This window comes from Coturnix japonica, chromosome 13 (assembly GCF_001577835.2).
Source record: "Coturnix japonica isolate 7356 chromosome 13, Coturnix japonica 2.1, whole genome shotgun sequence".
NCBI lineage: Eukaryota > Metazoa > Chordata > Aves > Galliformes > Phasianidae > Coturnix > Coturnix japonica.
In genome coordinates this window covers 4,780,690-4,799,634 of record NC_029528.1, presented here as the reverse complement: position 1 = coordinate 4,799,634, position 18,945 = coordinate 4,780,690, and the positions used below count along the sequence as shown (strand labels likewise).

Here is an 18,945-nt window from a genome sequence, read left to right as displayed (position 1 = left end):
GAAGCCTCCTCAAAGAGAAGGAGGGAGCATAAGAGGTTGTTTCCCTTCTCTATATTAAACCTGTCTGGTTTACTACTTATTCACACTGGTGAGTCAGTTCTCTATGAGCTGGCATTTGTTCCTGGAAAAAAAAAGGAAAAAAAAAAAGAAGAAGGAGGGAAACAAACATCCTTTTAAAAGCCCCTTTGGCTCAAAAGGAGGAAAGACTAATCAGGCAGATGTCTCCTGCAGCTCAACAGGCCCCCAGCTCTGGGCAGGAGCCCCCCAGCACAGCACAGTGCTCTGTATGAACACTTCATGTTCTCTTTCTCCACAGCCTGCCAGGAAAAACCACTGAGAGGAAACCTTCCCCAGCCAAGCTCTGCTGTTTCTTCTCTCTGGGCTCCCTCGTGCTCTCCAACCATCTCTCTAGCCAAAACCCAGCTCTTTCTCTATGCTCCCATGACTCTTAGTCACTCGCAGCACGCAGCCATGCTCTCATTCCTTGGCCCCAACACTTCGTCCTCCTGGCACCTCTCTGACCGCAGAGACCCCTGAGCCCATGCTCTGATCCTGGAGACGAGAGGACCTTCCCGTGCTGTCCTACCCCGTGCAGCCGGGTGGTGGCTGTCATTTCCCAACCCAAAGCTGCCACAAACAGCTGCAAACTCGCAGCGCAGCAAGAAGTGATTCGATGCTGGAACAGAGCAAGGAGCGCTGAGGGACACCTCCCTTCACCTGCAAATGTCCTGCTGCCCTAATTACCCCTAGAAAAGATGCTTTGTTTCAATCTTGCTCTCACTTACTATGTGTGTGGGCAGCCCAGGGGAGGGTTAACGAGGTGCCTAATTACTGGTCCCAGCTGTCTGCCAGACCATTAATTAAACAGCAGCTTCAAAAAGCCTCCCTAGGAGCAAGGGAAGGAGGTTCTAGGTGAGGAAGGAGCTCTGTTTGCTTCTTGGTGATGGGGGAGCTGCATCCCCAGTTTGGGGCTGGGTGTGGAGGTGCTAGGAGAGGGATTAGAAGGGTCCTGCCTGGCCTGAAGTGAGGGGAAGGGGCTATAGGGTGGGATCTTAGTGCTCACCTTAATGGGAAGAGCAGCATATGTGACCTTGTATCAGCAAAGCTCTGCTGTAGGGCTTAGGAAGAGCACACAAAGCTACAGGACTCTGCAATGAGGGTTGCAATTTTCCTTAAACTGAATTGATTTGTTTTCTTTGCAGGCCTTCTCCTACCTGGGAGCTACCCTCACCCTGAATCCTCTTTGTGGGGTGTCTGCCATGTTCCTGTATGGACACAAAGCTGACAAGAGTCACCAGGCCTGAGGTAGCGAGGTAAAATGGAGCCTCTTGCATGGCAGGCAAGAGGTCAAACTCAGCAGTCAGGCTGTGGGCAGCCATGGCAAGGGTCATCCCCAACTCCTGTGCCCTGGGGGCTGCTTTGGGGCTGGGCTCCCTCTGCAGCACAGGGCCTGGAGCAGGGGATGGCCCCATGGTGGTAGGCACTGGGGGATGCACTGCTTAGCCTCAGCCGAGCGCGTTCATCATTGGTGATGTTGCAAATCGTTTTCTTTTTTTTCTCTTCCCCTCCCATTTCAAAAACAAACACACAGACGCACACACACACACACACACACAAAAAAAGGAATTTCTTCACTTGTGGTCAACTCAGAAAGGAGAAGCTCCTGCTGGGGATGGTGCTGTGAGGAGAGGCACTGCAGCTCACACGGATCCCTCAGACACATCCTTGCCCTGCGTGGGGACACCATGGGCTCTGGGGATGTGGGTCCTGGCCTGCTCTTGCTGCTGCTGACAACACCTGCTGTCTGGCACGGTAGGTCCAACAGCATCCCAATGCCATTTGGGGCTGCCATGTTTCTCTGAGCAGTTTTGGGATGTGGTGAGGGCTTCTTGTGAGTGCTCCATGGCTGAGGTGGGGTGATGGCCATGGCTGGGCTGAGGAGGGGGTTTAAGCTAATGGTTGCTTGGCTCCTGGTTGCAGTGGATGAGACCAGGCTCCTGATTGCTTCTACCAAAAGCGTTTGTTAGGACAGGAAGGTTCCAGCCTCTGGAAGCCATGGATCTGCATGCAGCCTGAAGCAGCATCAGTGTGGCAGAGAGCAGGCAAGGGAATGTGTATGATTCACAGCAAGGCCTTTTAGACTGTGCTAGAGGGAGGACAGTGGGAGAGAAAGAGTGTGATGCTATTCTGTGACTCTGGAGTCCTGCAGTGCTGAGAGCTTTCTCTTGTCTTCCTGCAGCACTACCAAGGTATGGCCAAGTGTTACGGTGTATTTATTGGCAGTGGGGAGATGGGAAAGGGAAATCTGCCCCATTTTGGGTCTTGGAATGGACAAGGATGAAGATGAGACTGAGCAGAAAGTGTGTTCCAAGGGAATTCTGAAATAACCCTTTGCCCAAATTGAACAAGAGCTGGTTGTTGGTGTGCAGATGGGAGAGTCAGGAATGTCAGCTATACTGGCACCTTCTATTGAATACTGTGTTTAATTGAAGATGTCTGGAGTTGCTATTCTCTGGTGGTGCTGGCCCACATAAAAAGACCGTTGAGCTGGGTGTTATGGAAACAGGCAACCAGAAGGGGAAGGTGGATACAGCTGGTTTTTGAGGCTACAGAGATGGCCAAGAGGCGATAACCCATCAACCTCAAGAAAGAGTCACTTAACCTGTTCTGAGGTTTGCAGCCAAACACACAAAATTGTGGCTCTTTCTTTGTTTTCCTCTTGTCTGCTCCCCTCACTGTGAGTCTCAGGTGGGAAAGTGGGCAGCAGCCTGGGGGAAAAGTGTTTTGGATTAGAACAAACAGCACAACCCTCTGTGCGCTCATGTTTTCAGCCCAGGAAACTTGTATCCCTTTAGCTGTTACACTGCTACACACCACGTCATGTTGCGCAGGTCTTTTTCCTGTTCTGTTGCTCTGGAAGATGGATTTTGGAGGCTGCAGAGTTATGTCACGAATCTGGTTCAGAGAACCTGGCCCACATTACTTGAGGGTTTTTTTGCTTCAGACTCTTTCTCTTCCAGTCACAGACATAGAGGCAATTAATTTATTATGTGTGGGCTTTTTGCTTGTTTGATTTTGTTTTAGTTAACAGGGGCTGGGTACTTCTGATGTATGTTGGTGAAAAATCATAACAATATCTGTCGGGATGTCTCCTAAGGTTCCTTGAGGCACTGGGCAAAGCAGGTCAGCAGCAGTGACACCCTCATCAGGCACTGTCTGCCATGGCAGGGTGTTAGACACATCTGTCTGGATGCAATGGCTGTCGGCCATCTGCAGCATGCAGAGACTCTGTTCAAAATAATAGGTTCAAGCTAGAGCCTGACTTCCTTCTCCTGCCTTTTGAATCACAAGGACATCTTCTGTGTGTGTCCAAGGCTGATATGGTGCAACCACTGTGATCTGGGCTCTTGCTGAGGATAAACTGTGGGCTTAAATTCCAATTTTAGGTTGAGTAGAGGAAGAATGTGAAAGCTGAGGGGCTTATATCTGCCATTTTGGCCATCTAGAGAGATCTTCCTGTAGTTTTTGGGATTTTTTAATTTTTTTAATTTTTTTTAATTTTTTTTATTTTTTTTGCTTTCTTGCTGTGGATAAATCTAAACCTCTTAAGGAGAAGCTCCAAAGAAGAGAGGTGTGTTGAGCATCTCCCTGCCCAGATGCTCTAGTTGACCCCAAGGAAGGTGTCCTCAGAGGTGAAGCTCTATCCTTCTCACTCCCATCACTGAGAGGAGAACAAGGGGTGCTCTGTCCTAGCATAGGGCCTTTCTCAGGTCCTCAGACTCTCAGAAGCAGGTCAAGGTCCTGATAATTGGTCTCTGCAGTGGGATTCCTGAGCCTCTAAGTCCTCCACTGCACCTTCCTTGTCCTTTCCAAAGCCTCAGCAGAGTGATGTTATGTTTTGGCTAGGATAGGAGAGGCAAGGATGGCGCTCACAGCTGTAACTGGAGGTCATGGTTACACAACCTGTGGTAAAACCTTTGGCCAGCAGTTACCGACAGTGCTGCGGAAGCTGCTGAGGAGCAGTAGAGACATCCTTGGGCTTCGTGCAAGATTGCACAGTGGTCAGCAGGGAGCAAGTCTCCCCCAGCAGCTTTGCTTCCCCATTCTGGGAAAGGACACACGGATGTGACTTGTTCTCCATTGCACACAAAGGAGCAGATGCTCTGGTGGCCTTCACCTGGCAGTGTCCTGCACTGATCATCTCTGTCCTCACTCTGCTTGCATGGTTGTTTGTGCCATTGCTGGCTTCTTGACTGCACAATGTAATGACAGAAAGGACACTGCATGACCCAGCTCTTGCTTTTGTCCTTCTGCTGTGGTCCCTCCAAGGACCAGTTGCAATGTCCCTGAGCCAGTATGAAGGTAACTATGAGTTGCAGAGATTGGCTCCACCACCATACTGTGCTGAAGCCTGGGGTGCAGAGAATAGGAGAGACACAAGTGTCCAGTGACAGTAAAAGCAGAAGGAATGTATCAAGCCTGATGGAAAACAAAGCAAAGAGGGAGGAATGTTGTACTTTAGGTAAGTGGAAAATGTGGCTTTGTAAAGGATTCTGGGATGTTTTTTGTTTTTTTTTTTTCCTGCTTTGGGGATAAATGAGGCTTTTCCTGTTTCCATAGAAAGATGCATTTCACATGCATTGCACACAAAAAAGGGAGGAAAAATAGTCAAATATTCCATATTCCATGTCCTCTGTTTCTTCCTGCTGGGCCAGCAGGTTTGATTCAGGCCTTGTTTGGGTTTCCACTGGGCCACTGCTTCATCATCACACAGCAGCAAAGGGCCGAGTCCCATGCAATTGACCCTTCCTTGCATAGAGAAAAGCATCAGCTCAATGCAGCTTAAATAATGTTGAGTTCTGGTTGATGGACTTTGGTACTAAAGCCCTGAGCACAGCTGACAGGACTTGCCTTCATGCCTTGGACATCTTCCTCACCAAGGGAAAGCTGTAAGCATGGGTGTGTGATGGTAGGTGTGTTCCTTTCTAGCTGTGTTACAGGGAGGGTGTCCAAAACAGCACCAGAGAATGGCTGTGCCCATAAGCAGCCATCTCTTGCTCTCCTCCTATAACTTTGGACAGCGAAGGGCCTGCAGTGCCCTCCTCTACCAAGAGCAGCAGAGTAATAAACTGAGTGGCTATCTTTGCTCTTGCTATTACTTGAACCCTGGTGTGTATCCCTTTAAGATGTGAGGATGGGTTAGCAACTGGAAAAGAAAGCAGAAGTGGGAGAATAGCCCTGGAAAGGGGCCGGAGGGGGGTGAGCAGCCCCCTGAGCACAGATAGCCATTTGCAATGTGTTTCCTGTCCTCCCTGAAGGGCTGGCGTGGGGGTGGCAGTACTGCTTCTTCCCCAGCCCTGTGGCACTGATTCATTTCTCACTTCCCCCCACCCTAAATATAGGAGGTGATTCAAAGAACTCGCTGATGTGGCAAAATGGGGGGGAGAAAAAATATTTTCCTCTGCCACGAGTGGTTGCAGTGGATCCCTGGTTCCCCTTTGTTTGGCTGGTGGAGAAGCCATCTTCAAGGCAGTGATGGCATCAGAAATCCTTCTGGGTTGCAATGCCAATGTCAGCACAGCCTGGCGTGCATTGTGCATGTGTGCAGCCACAGGCCTGCGTGAGGAGTTGGCTTTCCTGTCCCTCAGTTTCCCACCACTAAATATGAATTCTAATGCTGACTCAGTCTATGATGTTTTGATGGTAGCTGGAAGGAAAAATGCATTGTTTGACTTTGTGATAAGTTAAAAGTAGATAAGTACTTTAAAATCTACTGCCCAGCAACCAAAAAAATGCATGTGCTAACTCTTGCTCTACAGTTTTCCAAGCCTGTTCCAGCTCATTATAGCGCCGGTGCAACACACAGAGCCAGCCATGGAGCTAAGCTTCACCAACTGATGCTATGGGGTAACCATGTTCATATCATAGCCCTAGCTCTGCCACAAAAGGAAAACAGCTACAGAAACAGGCAGAACCCCACAGGAACAATTTCTGGGTTGGCATTTGGCCTCATCTGTTCCAGCTGATTGCTATCCCTCTCCCAGTGCTCTGAATGTTCAGCTGTGTGGTTTTCTTCCTTTTCCTGAAGTTCATTCCTTAGAGTACCAGGCCATGCTCTGGTAGGATGCAGAATGATGTGAGCCAAAATGCCAGTCTGTATCCCAAGCGTAGCCTCAACTCCAGCAGAGCGTCCTAAAAAGGATCCTTTTTTCATCTTCACTTTTGCTCTTTCTTTTGCAGGCTCAGCATCCCCTGTGATCAGCCCTGATATCTCTGCTCTGGTTGTCAATGTGGGTGATCCAGTCCTCCTACGCTGCTCGGGAGAGTCAGAAGTGAAATGGTACCCTGAAAAGTTTGCCAACCGTACCAACAGCACACTCAGTATTCCTAGAACCACTTACAGAGACACAGGCACCTATAGGTGTGCTTATGTCAACAGCAGCGACAAGGGTGTTGCATCTGTGCACCTGTATGTGCGAGGTAACCATTCTTTATTCCTCCCATGTACATGTAGGAGCATGGCCATTAGGCAGCTTTTCTCTATGTCCATGGTTGTGTTGGTGTTTGGAGAGCAGTGTAGTCTCCTAGTGGGAGCAGCTGCCCACCCACAACCATATAATTGCACATAATATGGGTCCTGTGGCTGAAGCACTATGGTGCATAGCATCTGTATCTTGTGTACACCTGTGAATTTACTTGGACCTCTTCCTCCTTTTACCTTGGCTTCCCTAAAAAAGCAGTGATGAAAGCCTGTTTGGTGTTGTAATGCACAGTGACATTTGGAAATCAGAGAGCTGTATGGCTACTACCCTCAGTGAGGAAGGATCACAAGAATCATCCTCACAATGTGAACCAAAGCTCCAGTATCCCATGGTACTTCCACCATTTGAGTTCACCCCTTCCTTTGTACAGAGATACTGTCCTGGATAGAAAATCTGGAGGTCTAACAAAATTAACACTGTTTAAAAAAGTTGAATTAGGGCTAACCATACTTTTCAGTCTCTTGCCTACATAGAGCTGTGATTTGCTTGCTCTGCTCTCCTCAAATGCCTTAGCTGGATTTGGGTTTGTCATGTGAGTTTTTAGAGGCTGAGTCAGGCAGGCACTGAGCCAGGTTGCCCCAGCACTGAACTCCCACTGGGCAGCAGAGCTGGATGCTCTCCTTTGCTGGAACATCTCTCTCAGCTCAGTGCCTGCTTTTCTGATCCGCTTCTCTGGTTTACCACAGATCCCAATAACGTGTGGTACGTCCCATACTTCAGGATCTCTGTGACCAAAGGTGGTAATGCTGAGTTCCCCTGCTTCATCACTGCCCCAGAGTATGGATCCAATGTGACTCTGATAAGGCATGACGGCTCTAAGCTCTCACCTGGAACCAACTATTCTTTCAGTGCTGAGAAGGGAATAATGCTTTATCAAGTGGAACACGAGCAGAAGGGCCAATACCAATGCCAAACAGTGGTAAATGGAAAAATAGAGAAGTCATCAAGAATAAGACTGATAGTGGTTGAAGGTAAAGGACTGGGATTGCTGCTGTCTGTGGGGGGACAGCAGTAGCTAAGTTGTTCACAGTAGAACATTAAGAAAAAGCTCTTAGCCAGAAGCTGGAAAGACTTTCTAAATCTGAAGTCTTTTAGAGGCATTTAAAAGAGGTAAAATTCCACTGGCTTTTGGAAGCTTGTCTCCTTCAGGTGTGTCTCTATGGGGTCTGCAGTGTTCAGCTTATCATAGGTACTGTCACAAACAGAGTTTGTTTGTGTCTCTGATATCCTAAAACACCTTGGGCCATGATGCTCAGGATGAAACTATGGCAGAAGGATCCCTTACCTATAAACCACAGCGATGGCTGCTGTGCTCTTCTTGTCTTGTACTGCTTCCTGCAGATGTGCACAAAGAGTGAGAACCTCAAGGGAAGGAGAAGGGCATATTAACAAGATGGGAGGGAAGGGAAAGTAGGTGTCCATTGCCCCTGGGAGGCTCTGAATTGTGTGGTACCAGTGAGCCAGCTGATGGTGCATCTTTCCCTGTTTGTCTTTGTGTAGGACAAGAGAAGCCTGTACAGGTGATGGTGGACCCTGCAGACCATGTGAGAATTGTGGGGGAACCTTTTGAAGTCACTTGTGTAGTAACTGCTCCTTCCCATAAGTATGACGTCAAATGGGTGACAGCAACAAACAGCGTAAGTTGGAGTGTGCAGCTTCAAGGGGTTATGGGACTTTTCTGTAAACCAGGAGGTATAGGGTGACAAGGATGTCTAAACTCAAGACCCTTCTGTAGAAAAGCCTTGAACTGCTGCCCAAAGTAGCTATTCAAACCAGCCGTACAAATCCAGAAATCCTTTCTTTGGGTGACACAGGGTTAAGACCTCTTGGTCTCCATCAAGAAGAGTTTCAGTGGCGGGGCACAATAGCACACAACAGAGGGCAGCAAGTATTTTTATTATAAATATCATTCAGTTCCATCCTCTGAGCTTCCAAATCAGTGACTGGTGTTTCCTCCCTGACAGGTTAAGAGCAATGGAAAGCCTGACATAAACAATGGGAACTACATCATCAATGACACCCTGTCAATTCCAGCAGTGACCATGGAAGACAGTGGGAAATACACTTGCATAGCTAACAATTCAGCAGGATTCAAGAATGCCTCCACAATGCTTCGGGTAGTAGGTGGGTACTTTCCCTGCAGACCAGAAAGGTGTGGACTGAAGCATTCCTAGCCTTGAGTATTTGTTGCAGAGAAACTTCACTGCACCTTAGGCTTGCTGACAACCCAAAGCCTTTGCATACCAGCTCAGAAAAGTGGCTTGTTCTGAGGGATATCTGGGTGAGAAGCCAAGAGTTCAGCTAAGGGGGCTTGTCTTATATAGATCACAAGATACAGTTTTAGCCTCGTTATTCATTAGGGTAGCGTGTAAAACCTCTTACACAGGTGGAGTTTGATCCAAGCCATTGTGACAAAGAAACTATTTCTTGAAAGTGCTTCTCTGTCAATATGAGACATGCAGTCTGTGTAATGCCTCATTCCCTCCTGCTGCCTCTCAGCTGAGGCTGCTCTTTCCAATAATGGTCTATTTATAAAGCTGGTGTAAGCTTGTTCCAGGTCTCTGTGGATGTGCCTGCTGATGGTCATGCTCTCCTCCATCCTGCAGAAAGAGGGTATGTGATCCTGACCCCAGGGCAAGCCACGGACCAAGATGTTACTGAAGGAGACAGTTTGAAACTCCAGGTCCATATTGAGGCATATCCAAAGCTTCTACACTGGTACTGGGAGCACACAGACTCACTGAAGAACTCTGGGAGCAACAAACTCAGTAGTGAAATGATCCCTAAAAACAACTGGTATGTGCTCCCCCTTTTCTGTGCTGGCCATGGTGTGTTTCCAAAAATGCTTTCAGTGTAAGGCAGGTAGATCTCATGCTGCTGGCTGATAGAGAAGTCTGATTTTAAAGAGGGGAACTGTTCTGCCTTTCTGACTTCTATTTCCGACATTACTAGTAAACCACAGTGAGAAGGGCTGATCAGGTCAAGGACCTCTGAGTAATTTGGCAGCTTTTTCTTTGGAAACCTTTGTAGAAGTGGATGTTACATTTTTGTGGTCTTTTTCAAGTTGGCACTATTCCACAAGAAGAATTAGGAGAGATGGGGACACAGCACAAAGAGATGGGTTCCCTCAGTGCTCCTCAGACCTGTTCCATGCTTCGTGGTCTGGAGAATATATAGATATATATCCTAGGTCAGGAGGAGACAGAAACATCATTATGAGGATACGACCCCATATACAGGAGGACACAGTCATGCTCTTTCAAAGCCTGCAGCCAGACTGAGGAGTTTGGGCAATTCCCTTTTGGCTTTCTTGGGATAACTCATTCTCTAAGATGCAGGAGGATCAGCATCTCCTGGCTCCTCCAGCTCAATGATTTAGACGTTAAACTCTTTTTTGAGCATTCACTCAGCCACAGCCTTTCAGTAACACTGCACTTCATGGCACAGTGCCTCTCCTCCAGCAAAGACTCTTTCAGCAGCACAGTAGGGCCAACCACTCCCTGCTTTCCTGGAGCAGCAAGCAGCGTTAGCAGCACTAAGCTGGGAAGTGTTCACCCAGTCCAGGGCATAGGAAACAGCTGCATCTTGCTGAGCAAAGACTGTATGAGTGCCTGTGTTTCCTCAGCACCGTTTTCCTCATGGTATTTATTCTCTCTGTGGGAGCAGGTATAACAACACGCTCTTCCTGGATCACCTGGAGGGAGAAGAGAGAGGTCTCTATACGTTTTATGCTTCCAACAGTGAGACCAACTCATCAGTTACTTTCAGTGTATCTGTGAAATGTAAGTGCTTGGTATTGCTCCTTCCTTAACGCTGCTTGCCCAGGGGCTGCTGCCCAGCAGGCAGAGTGCAGGGCTGGTGGCCCACAGAACACAGACATGCTGCTCCTGGGACCCAGCTCACATCTCTGCATTACAAAGGGGGTTCCTGCAGTTCTGTTGTTCTGTGGATGGCGTGTAAATCAACCACCAGGAATGCACTCTTCCTCTGGTCATAGCACTTGTTCTTTCTCTGCTTTCCCCAACAGCTTCTCCAAGGATGTGCAGTGTCATGGTGTCAGCCAGTGACTCCAATAAACTTCTCTGCACGGCCATTGGCTATCCTGCCCCACACATTGAGTGGTACCAGTGCCCCACTCACTCTGACAGGTAAGAACTACCTAGGAGTAAGCACCATGAAGCGCCTCTAACTCTTCAGAGTGCACTTGCAATGTTAGTGCTTGCTGAGCAGCTCAATGTGGGTTTGCCTACAGGCCATTTAACCTAATTCCGAGTGTCTCCTCTCTCACCTGAGACAAGCACCAACTCATTATGAGCAACTGTACTGCAGAGATAGACTCATTCTGCCCTGCTTTGCATCTGTACAGGTATGAGGACTATATGCTGCTTCTGAATGACTCCAGTCCCCATGTGGTAAACACGCTGCCCTTCCAAGAGGTGGAGGTGGAGAGCACCTTCCCCTTCCAGGATCTGGGAGCCAATTTCACCTTCTGCTGTGTGGCTGTTAACAGAGAGGGGAGCACCTCTGACATCCTTCACTCAGTATTCAGTAAGATACCAACTTGCAGCTTGGTGGAATGGGGATGAATTTGGCTTTTGGCATCTGTCTGCCTATATGGAATTCCCACAGTCTTGCAAAAAAAGGTGAAATAGATTCCATAGGCCCTCTATCATCACAGAAGATGGGAGGCTTTGGTGCTTGCTACTCCTACAAGCCATGTGGGAATTGCCAGCTGGGGAGAGCCTGACGTCAAAGGCTGAGCTGTTCTCACTGCTCTTGGTCTGTCTTCATACAACCTGACCAGCTCTTGCTCTGCACCTGGTGCTGTGGAAATTGGAGTGCAGCAGCTCTTTTGAGTGTCTCTAAGGGCCACTGCTGGGTAGCACTGCGTACTGGGGAAGCCTGAATGAGCAGCTTGGCAAAATACCTGGGGATCAGAACATAAGTATTTACTTACCCCTATTTATTTCTTCTCCAGGAAGGGTCATGGCTCCCCCAAACCAGCTTTTCAATCCCATTCTCACCACCTGCATGTGCACATCGGTCTTGCTGCTCCTGCTGCTCCTCTTTCTCCTCTACAAGTACAACCAGGTCAGCCTCCCTGTTGCACAGCAAGGGCTGCAAGGCCAGCCCAGCTTCAGAGGTCACACTGCCTCAGTGGCAGCCACAGGCAAAGCTCACACACCAAAACCAGAATGTGTGTTAGCACCTTTCCCACCAGGTTACTCAGACTCATAGCTTGGAGATCAGTGCAGACAGCACCTCGTGCCAGACAGGGGTGCTCGTTCTGTGCTTCACTTACAGCTGGTTTTGCTCTGGTCACTCTGAGTATAAAGACTTAACTAGAAGGAAAAAAGTGGCTTGCTATGTGCATCTAAATGTTTCTCCGTCTTGCTTTACAAGAAGCTGCCTTTGTGAGGTTGATATCAGAAGATGTTTGTCTCCAGGAACGCTAGCTCACTATTTTTATACAAGAACTTGCCCCGTTTTCTCTGCAAGATTTATCTTCAGCACTGAATTTCTTCTCATAAGCTGTGCCAATCAATCGCCACTTCTGCTTCACGGGTGGGTGAAAATCTCCTAGTTTTCAGTTCTCCATTTGGCACTTTGCCTCTGACAGCCCACCAAGGCTGCAGATTTCACAGAGTTCTGGTGCTGATTGTCACAAGATCCAGCAGAACCTCTCACAAACAAGCACCCACAGTTTCTCAGGCAGAACTGTCTTTGTGATGTGTAAGTGCAGCCCTGAAGAGTAGCTTTGGTCTGGCCTTGCAAGCCCAAGAGAAGCAGAACATGTTTGTAAATAATATAAATCTCAGACATGGGCTTCTTGAGCCCTGGCTGGTTGTTGCAGTGCTAGATGAATTACGCCCCCAGTAGTGGGGGCATCCCATTCATTGTGGTCATGGGCACTCCAGCCACACTTGGCTGTGCCTGCCTTGATGGGCTTGTGACCAGTGCTGCCATTCAGGCACGCATCTCATTGAGTGAGCAAAGGCTGCTCACATTTTTTCAATGCTGAGCTCTTCGTTGTGTTTTTGCATCCAGGCTGGGTCCCCAGACCTCACCACATCTATGATGACACCCAGCATAAGCTGGCCAAAGCTGCTTCCAGCAGGTGCTGGTGCTGTTTCTCTCTGTCCTCATCTGGTTACTTCTGCCATGAGATTTGTGGAAAAGAGAAGAAATTCTTAGTTCAGTTTCTCCATTTTATTTATTTTCTTCCCTGGAAGGGAAGCAGGGCTGGGCCAGCTCCACTGTTCTGCTGTGCTCAGCTGCCCCGAGTACTGAGGAAGGAGGCACAGTGGGGACAACTCCCTCCGGCACCATCTGGGCACTGTTTAGCCACACTCCAGTGGTATGTGGTCCCAGCTTTGCTGTGCCAAGTCATAGCTACAGTGATAGGGGCAAAAAAAGCCTCCCTCTGTCATGGGTGAGGACTGGGAGGGACTTTGTTTGGACCAGACTATCCAAACTGAACATCTCTCACTCGAAGCAAGATATATATGGCAGAGTTAAACCCAAGTCTTCTCACTGTGGCTGCAGGGTGAGAATCAGAGCAATTGCTGAGAGAGGGTAACTCAGGATTCAAGCAGCAGCGACTAACTGGAGTCTCTTCCCTACAGAAACCTAAGTACCAGGTGAGGTGGAAGATCATTGAAGCCTGTGAGGGGAACAACTACATCTTTATCGATCCCACTCAGCTGCCATACAATGAGAAATGGGAGTTCCCCAGGAATAACCTCCAGTTTGGTAAGAAACCTTCCCTGTTCCTACTCAAGTGTCTGGGGTCATCCCTTAGCGTGTACAGCTTGTGAGCCCATGTTTGGCCGTGGCCTCTTTCATAATATCTTTGCTCACTGCAGAGTTCCCCATAGATGCTCACCACCATTTAAGTGTTACTCATCTGCTATCTTGTCAGGGCTTAGCAGGAATCCATTGCTGGTTGTGTGCAGGACAAGTGCTCTGTGTCTCTTTAGAAAGCATCTTTCAAGTACACTTTTTTTCCCCCTGCAGGAAAAACTCTTGGAGCTGGAGCCTTTGGGAAAGTGGTAGAAGCCACTGCTTTTGGTCTGGGAAAAGAAGATTCAGTCCTCAAAGTGGCTGTGAAGATGCTGAAATGTAAGCCTGGGGCAGCCTGCAAGGGCTGAAATCCCTCAAGTCCTTCAGGGGGGATGTAGTGTGTGTTCACCATGCTGGGTGTTTAGATGTTCCTGTGATAGGTTCTAGGTGCTGGACTTGTGCTGGTGCCATTATTTGTGGGCAGAGGGCATAGATTCCACTCTGCCTCCTCTCGTTCCATCTGTCTATACCCTTGTTTGTTATCCCCATCATCTCTTCATTGTCCTTCCCTGACTCCTTATTATCCTCATCTTAAAGCAACGGCAGACACAGACGAGCAGGAGGCTCTCATGTCTGAGTTGAAGATCATGAGTCATTTGGGACACCACGAGAACATTGTTAACCTGCTGGGAGCGTGTACCTATGGAGGTAGGATCCCATAAACCTGCAGAACCCTCTCATGTCTTGCTTCTTTAAGGCTGTTATTGGAGAGATTTGATGATTCTGGGGGCTTTTTTTCTGTTCTTTTCAATTTACAAGGGTTTGTGGGCTGGCTATTTCCAGCCATGCTTACATGCTGGGTGGGTTCTGCTGTTCCTCCTCCTGCCCCCAGCCAGTTGCAGGGACTGATTTCCTTTGGACAGGTCACACTGAAGTCATGTCTTAACAAACTCCCTCTGCTTCTCTCCCAGGCCCAATTCTTGTCATCACTGAGTACTGTCGCTATGGAGATCTGCTGAATTTCCTACGGAAAAAGGCTGAATACATCATTATCCAGGACTCAGCTCTGGACACCTCATTGGACAGCACTGCTGACTACAAGAACATTGAGCTGGAGAAAAAATACATCCGCAGGTGAGAGTAGGACTGTGTTGGTCACGGGGATGAGCAACAAAGGGCATGTTGGGGAGAGATTCCTGATCCAAAGATCAGGGTCTTGCGGATGGGTGCAAAAGCAGGCATGGATATGGTTTCTGCACTCAGTGATAATGTCAGAAGGTGCTGCTAGGAGGCTGCTGACAGCCTGCCTCTCTTTGTTGCTCTCTGACTCAGTGACAGTGGCTTTGCGAGCCAGGGTTTGGAAACTTATGTTGAAATGAGGCCCATATCATCATCATCTTCAGCGTCATCGGATTCTGCGCAATCCAGGGGTGAGTTGAAGGTCCATTCTTGTATTTGCATCATTTCTTCAGACTGGCCATCTGGTCTGGCTTAGCTCTAGGGAACTGGGATACAACATGGCTTGCACAACGTACCATCTTCGCAGCAGTCCTCAAGCTTCTGTTTGAATTTCAGGGAAAAGCTCAGAGGAAGATGAAACCAGGGAGGATCTCCGGCCCCTTAACCTCTGTGACCTGCTCCAGTTCTCCAGCCAGGTGGCACAGGGCATGGCGTTCCTCGCATCAAAGAACGTGAGTGCTTAAGAGAATCGTTGCACCCCAGCAGGCAGCACCAGTTCAGTAGGAGCAGCCAGCTCTCCTGTCTGCTCAGGTCTTGGGTTGTTTTTAGATGGGGCGGTCAACCCTAACTGTGCTGCTGGAAATGGGCCTCTCTCCACCTTCTGGGTTCACATGTGCTGGGCTTCAGTGCCCAGTGTTTCCTTTGGAGCTTGGGATTCAGACAGGCCATCGCAGCAGGACACAGTTATGGGTGCTCCCAGGGCTGTGCATGATGCTGGTCTGCCTCAGTGTTTTCTGCCCAGCTTTCACACGAGGTCAGGAACCTTGATGCAGAGCTTTCTCGCGCTGGCAGCTTCCTACTGCCCCAGGAACAAGGAACTGAAAGAGGCTGTTGAGCTGTCTCAGTGGCAGAGGGCAATTGCATGGTGGCTTCACATGGGACACTGTGAGCAGCCCCTGCTCCTGAACTTTGCCTCCATGGGGAAGCTGAAGGTTCATCACTAATACAACTGATAATGCCATAGTGTTTTAGCACTGCATTTGGAGCCACTGAAAGGACAGAGCCTATAATCACTATGCATGACAGTGCCTTTTCCAAGGGCTTTTCAAGCAGATGTTCTCCCTGCTCCCATGGGATACAGTGACATCCCGAGGCTGTAGGGACATCAGTGGGGTCTCAGTTATGTTCCCTTCTCCCCAGTGCATCCACCGTGACTTGGCAGCCAGGAATGTGCTGGTATCAGATGGACGGGTAGCCAAGATCTGTGACTTCGGCCTGGCCCGTGACATCATGAATGACTCCAACTACGTTGTAAAAGGCAATGTAAGTAATTGGAGTGGAGACTGGAGAAGGGACAAGGGTGAGGTGCAGCCAGAGCATGGACAGGGTGCAGCATATGCATATCCCCTATTCCAGGCCCGCCTGCCCGTGAAGTGGATGGCACCTGAGAGCATTTTCGACTGCATTTACACAGTGCAGAGTGATGTGTGGTCTTACGGCATTCTTCTCTGGGAGATCTTCTCCCTTGGTAAGGAAGAGGAAAGCTTGCAACCCTCTCTTGTTTTCCATCACTTACCAACACTTTAATGTCTGCATAAAAGTTTCCAAAAAAAGGAGGGAGGTTGGAAAAATCTAGTATATATCAGGGCTATAAAACACTGTTTCCTGACCATTAGAAGTATTGGGTCCTGGAAGATTTGCTCTAATTCAGAGCGGCATTGGTTCCAAACTGCCTCTGATCTGAGTGCTCCTGTCACAGGTAAGAGTCCCTATCCTGGCATGGCGGTGAACAGCAAGTTCTACAGCATGGTGAAGCGGGGCTACCAGATGGCCAGGCCTGACTTTGCTCCCTTGGAAATGTGAGTGGTGCTCTGGGATGGGCAACAGGTGGAAGGTGGGACTGGAGCAGCTTCATGTGGGGTGGGTGGTGAAGGTGGGACATCAGTCACAGGCCTGTGGGCTGCCCCCAGGCAAGATCTGGGTTAGGCATGTGAGGTTCTGGGTTTCTCCAGGCTCATGTGGGAAAGCTGAACCAGGGCAGTCAACTATGATGCTCCAACAAGAACCCCCTGCTTCCAGCCAGGAAGGTAGAAGAGATCTCATTATCTGTATGTTCCTAGATATGGCAGTTTTGGTTTTTTTTCTTGTCAGCTACTTTTAATTCAACAAATGTGAGAAGACAAGTCTGAGTAACTTACAGGAAGGGAATGAGTTGAAGCTGAAGTACCAAGCATAAATCCTCCTGCAGATAGATGTGGGGACACAAGATGTTTGCTCTGTTCCTGTGTTGCCATTTCCCTGGGGCACTGTGTTCACATGAATCATGAGCATCACAGACAGGACAACAGAGAGGAGAGGGCTGCTCAGGACTGTGCACAAATACAGAGTGAATCACTCTGCTGTGCTGCTACAAGTACAGTAAGTGCAGAAGTACAGTATAACAACTCTGTCCCTCTTTGGCTTTGCAGGTATAGCATCATGCGGGCGTGCTGGAGCCTGGAGCCCACACAGAGACCTACCTTTGACCAGATCTGCTGCTTTATTCAGAAAGAACTAGATTTGCACAAGGAACAGGTAAGAATCTTTGGAGAGGAGAAAGCACATCCCCCTCCTCTTTCTCCCTACATCAGCACAGCTTCTGGGCAGTTTTACCAGTGCTATCCCCTACCTTTAATTGATGGGAGCAGGTCAGTATCTGTATAAGTAGAGAGAGGTATCCAGGTGATGAAGGGTAACAAAAGCAGGCTGGATGTAGAAATAGTAAACAGCAGTAACCTCCATAGGCAGCAACACAAGTGCAAATGGAGAGTAACCTGAAACGTGCCTTTTTTTCCCCCCCTTCCTGCTTTCAAGGACTATACAAACCTCCCATCCACTGCTGAGGAAGAAGACAGTGGTTGTGATACCTCTGGCTGCTGTGAGGAGTCCTGTGAACAAGAGGAGAGTGGGCAGCCCCTTCTCAAAGGCAACAACTATCAGTTCTGTTAGCTGGTGCCGCTGCCCTGGGGTGGATCCTTGTCCTTCTCTCTCTGCAGAGTGCGTGATTCCAGATGGATTCCTTCAGCTTTGGTTCTCTTCTCTGTGCTTTCTGAAGTAGGAGAGTATGAACGTTACTGACTCCCTCACTGAAAGGACAGTGCTGGAGTGACTCTAAACCAACACTCACCATGGGGGGGGCCCTAAAAATCTTACCTCCATCTCTACAGGGTGCAGAGGTCCCATCTCCTGCCCCATCACCCCTGAAGGGGGCTGCGAGCTGGTTTTTGTTGTTTTTTAAATACTAGTTGCAGCCAAGTAGGATGTTTCCAGAAGTCACTCATGTGACTGAACCGTGTTTTCTAAGTGCCTCCTGAAGTGAGAACTGCCTCCCCTACCCAAAGCAGCTCTCTGCCTTAGTGGTCCTGCTCTCTTCCCTTTGTCAGACTGACTCTGGATGTTGCAGAATGGGTGGTTAGATAAACCTCCACTAAGCATTAAGGATGCATTAACCTCTAGACTTCCTCACGCGATCCACCTCTCTGCAGCTGGTGCTTCTGCAGGGATTGGTGGGTGAAATGTAACAAGGAGCCGATTCCAGGGCTCTGTGAACCTTCACATGCCCCAGGAGCAGAAGAGGGGCAGTTATTCCTCAGGCAAAACAAAGAGGTGAGAAGTGCTCTTCTCATGAGCACTGAACACAATCCCACTCTAGGCAAGAATGGCAGCTTAAACAGACCTGGAAGTGTTCAACATAACACATCTTATGCAACTTTTGCATTATTAAATATGTAGCAATTCACTGCTTCTTGATTACAGACATGCTCTTGTACATATATTCTTGAATGTATTTTAATAATACAGCTGAAATAACTTTTTCCTATAAGCTAGGGCCTAATGCCCTTAAATATCTTTCCTCATCTCATTTTTGTTCAGCGTTACTACTGCCCCAGCCACACGGCCCTGTGTAGCTATCGGAGGTGAAGTTAAGATTTATTAGCTACTTGACTTGAGTGGTAAAGGATCAGCATTACAGACACGAGCACTGACATGGCTTAGGGAAACCGCAGCAAGACAAACCTACTGTGTGCCACCTAACCTTCATCATGTTGCAGGCCAGTTCCAATTACATTAAACCCATTTTTTAGGCTAACACCAAGTGATTTGTTCCTCCTTACTAAATAAAAAGTTGATGTTATTTCTGTCTGTCAGCATTATGAAGAATAATAAATTAAGAAGAATAAAGTGTTAAACAAAACAAGTTTTCACCAGGGCTTTAAGAGCTGCTGTCATGGCTGAATGGATCAGAGCACGGGTATCAAACCCACTGACCTGTCCTCTCATACCCTGCAGCTTTGCTCCAGTTCATCACACACAATTCTCATCATCAGTTCTCAAAGCCATTCAGTCTTGCATAATAAGAGAGGAAAAAAGAAAAGCAAGTTAAAAGTGAGGTCTTAAATTG

The 18,945-nt window shown here is 48.4% G+C and overlaps 1 protein-coding gene across 2 annotated transcripts; it reads left to right on the top strand.

The window, feature by feature from the left end:
• The first annotated feature begins 919 nt into the window (after positions 1-919).
• Positions 920-18,741, top strand: CSF1R (colony stimulating factor 1 receptor). Of its 2 annotated transcripts, XM_015875739.2 has the most exons (23): positions 920-975; positions 1,203-1,313; positions 1,592-1,812; positions 6,241-6,480; positions 7,229-7,513; positions 8,043-8,179; positions 8,507-8,666; positions 9,149-9,338; positions 10,209-10,324; positions 10,570-10,690; positions 10,909-11,090; positions 11,521-11,633; positions 13,169-13,295; positions 13,560-13,664; positions 13,923-14,033; positions 14,297-14,459; positions 14,658-14,755; positions 14,901-15,016; positions 15,705-15,827; positions 15,921-16,032; positions 16,264-16,363; positions 16,973-17,078; positions 17,358-18,741. In XM_015875739.2, the coding sequence occupies exons 2-23, from the start codon at positions 1,270-1,272 to the stop codon at positions 17,490-17,492; spliced, it is 3,105 nt and encodes a 1,034-aa protein (XP_015731225.1). In that variant the 5' UTR covers positions 920-975; positions 1,203-1,269; the 3' UTR covers positions 17,493-18,741. The 2 variants fall into 2 exon arrangements, with proteins under 2 accessions (XP_015731225.1, XP_015731226.2); XM_015875740.2 differs by lacking the exons at positions 920-975; positions 1,203-1,313; positions 1,592-1,812 and adding an exon at positions 4,180-4,522.
• Positions 18,742-18,945: the final 204 nt, after the last annotated feature.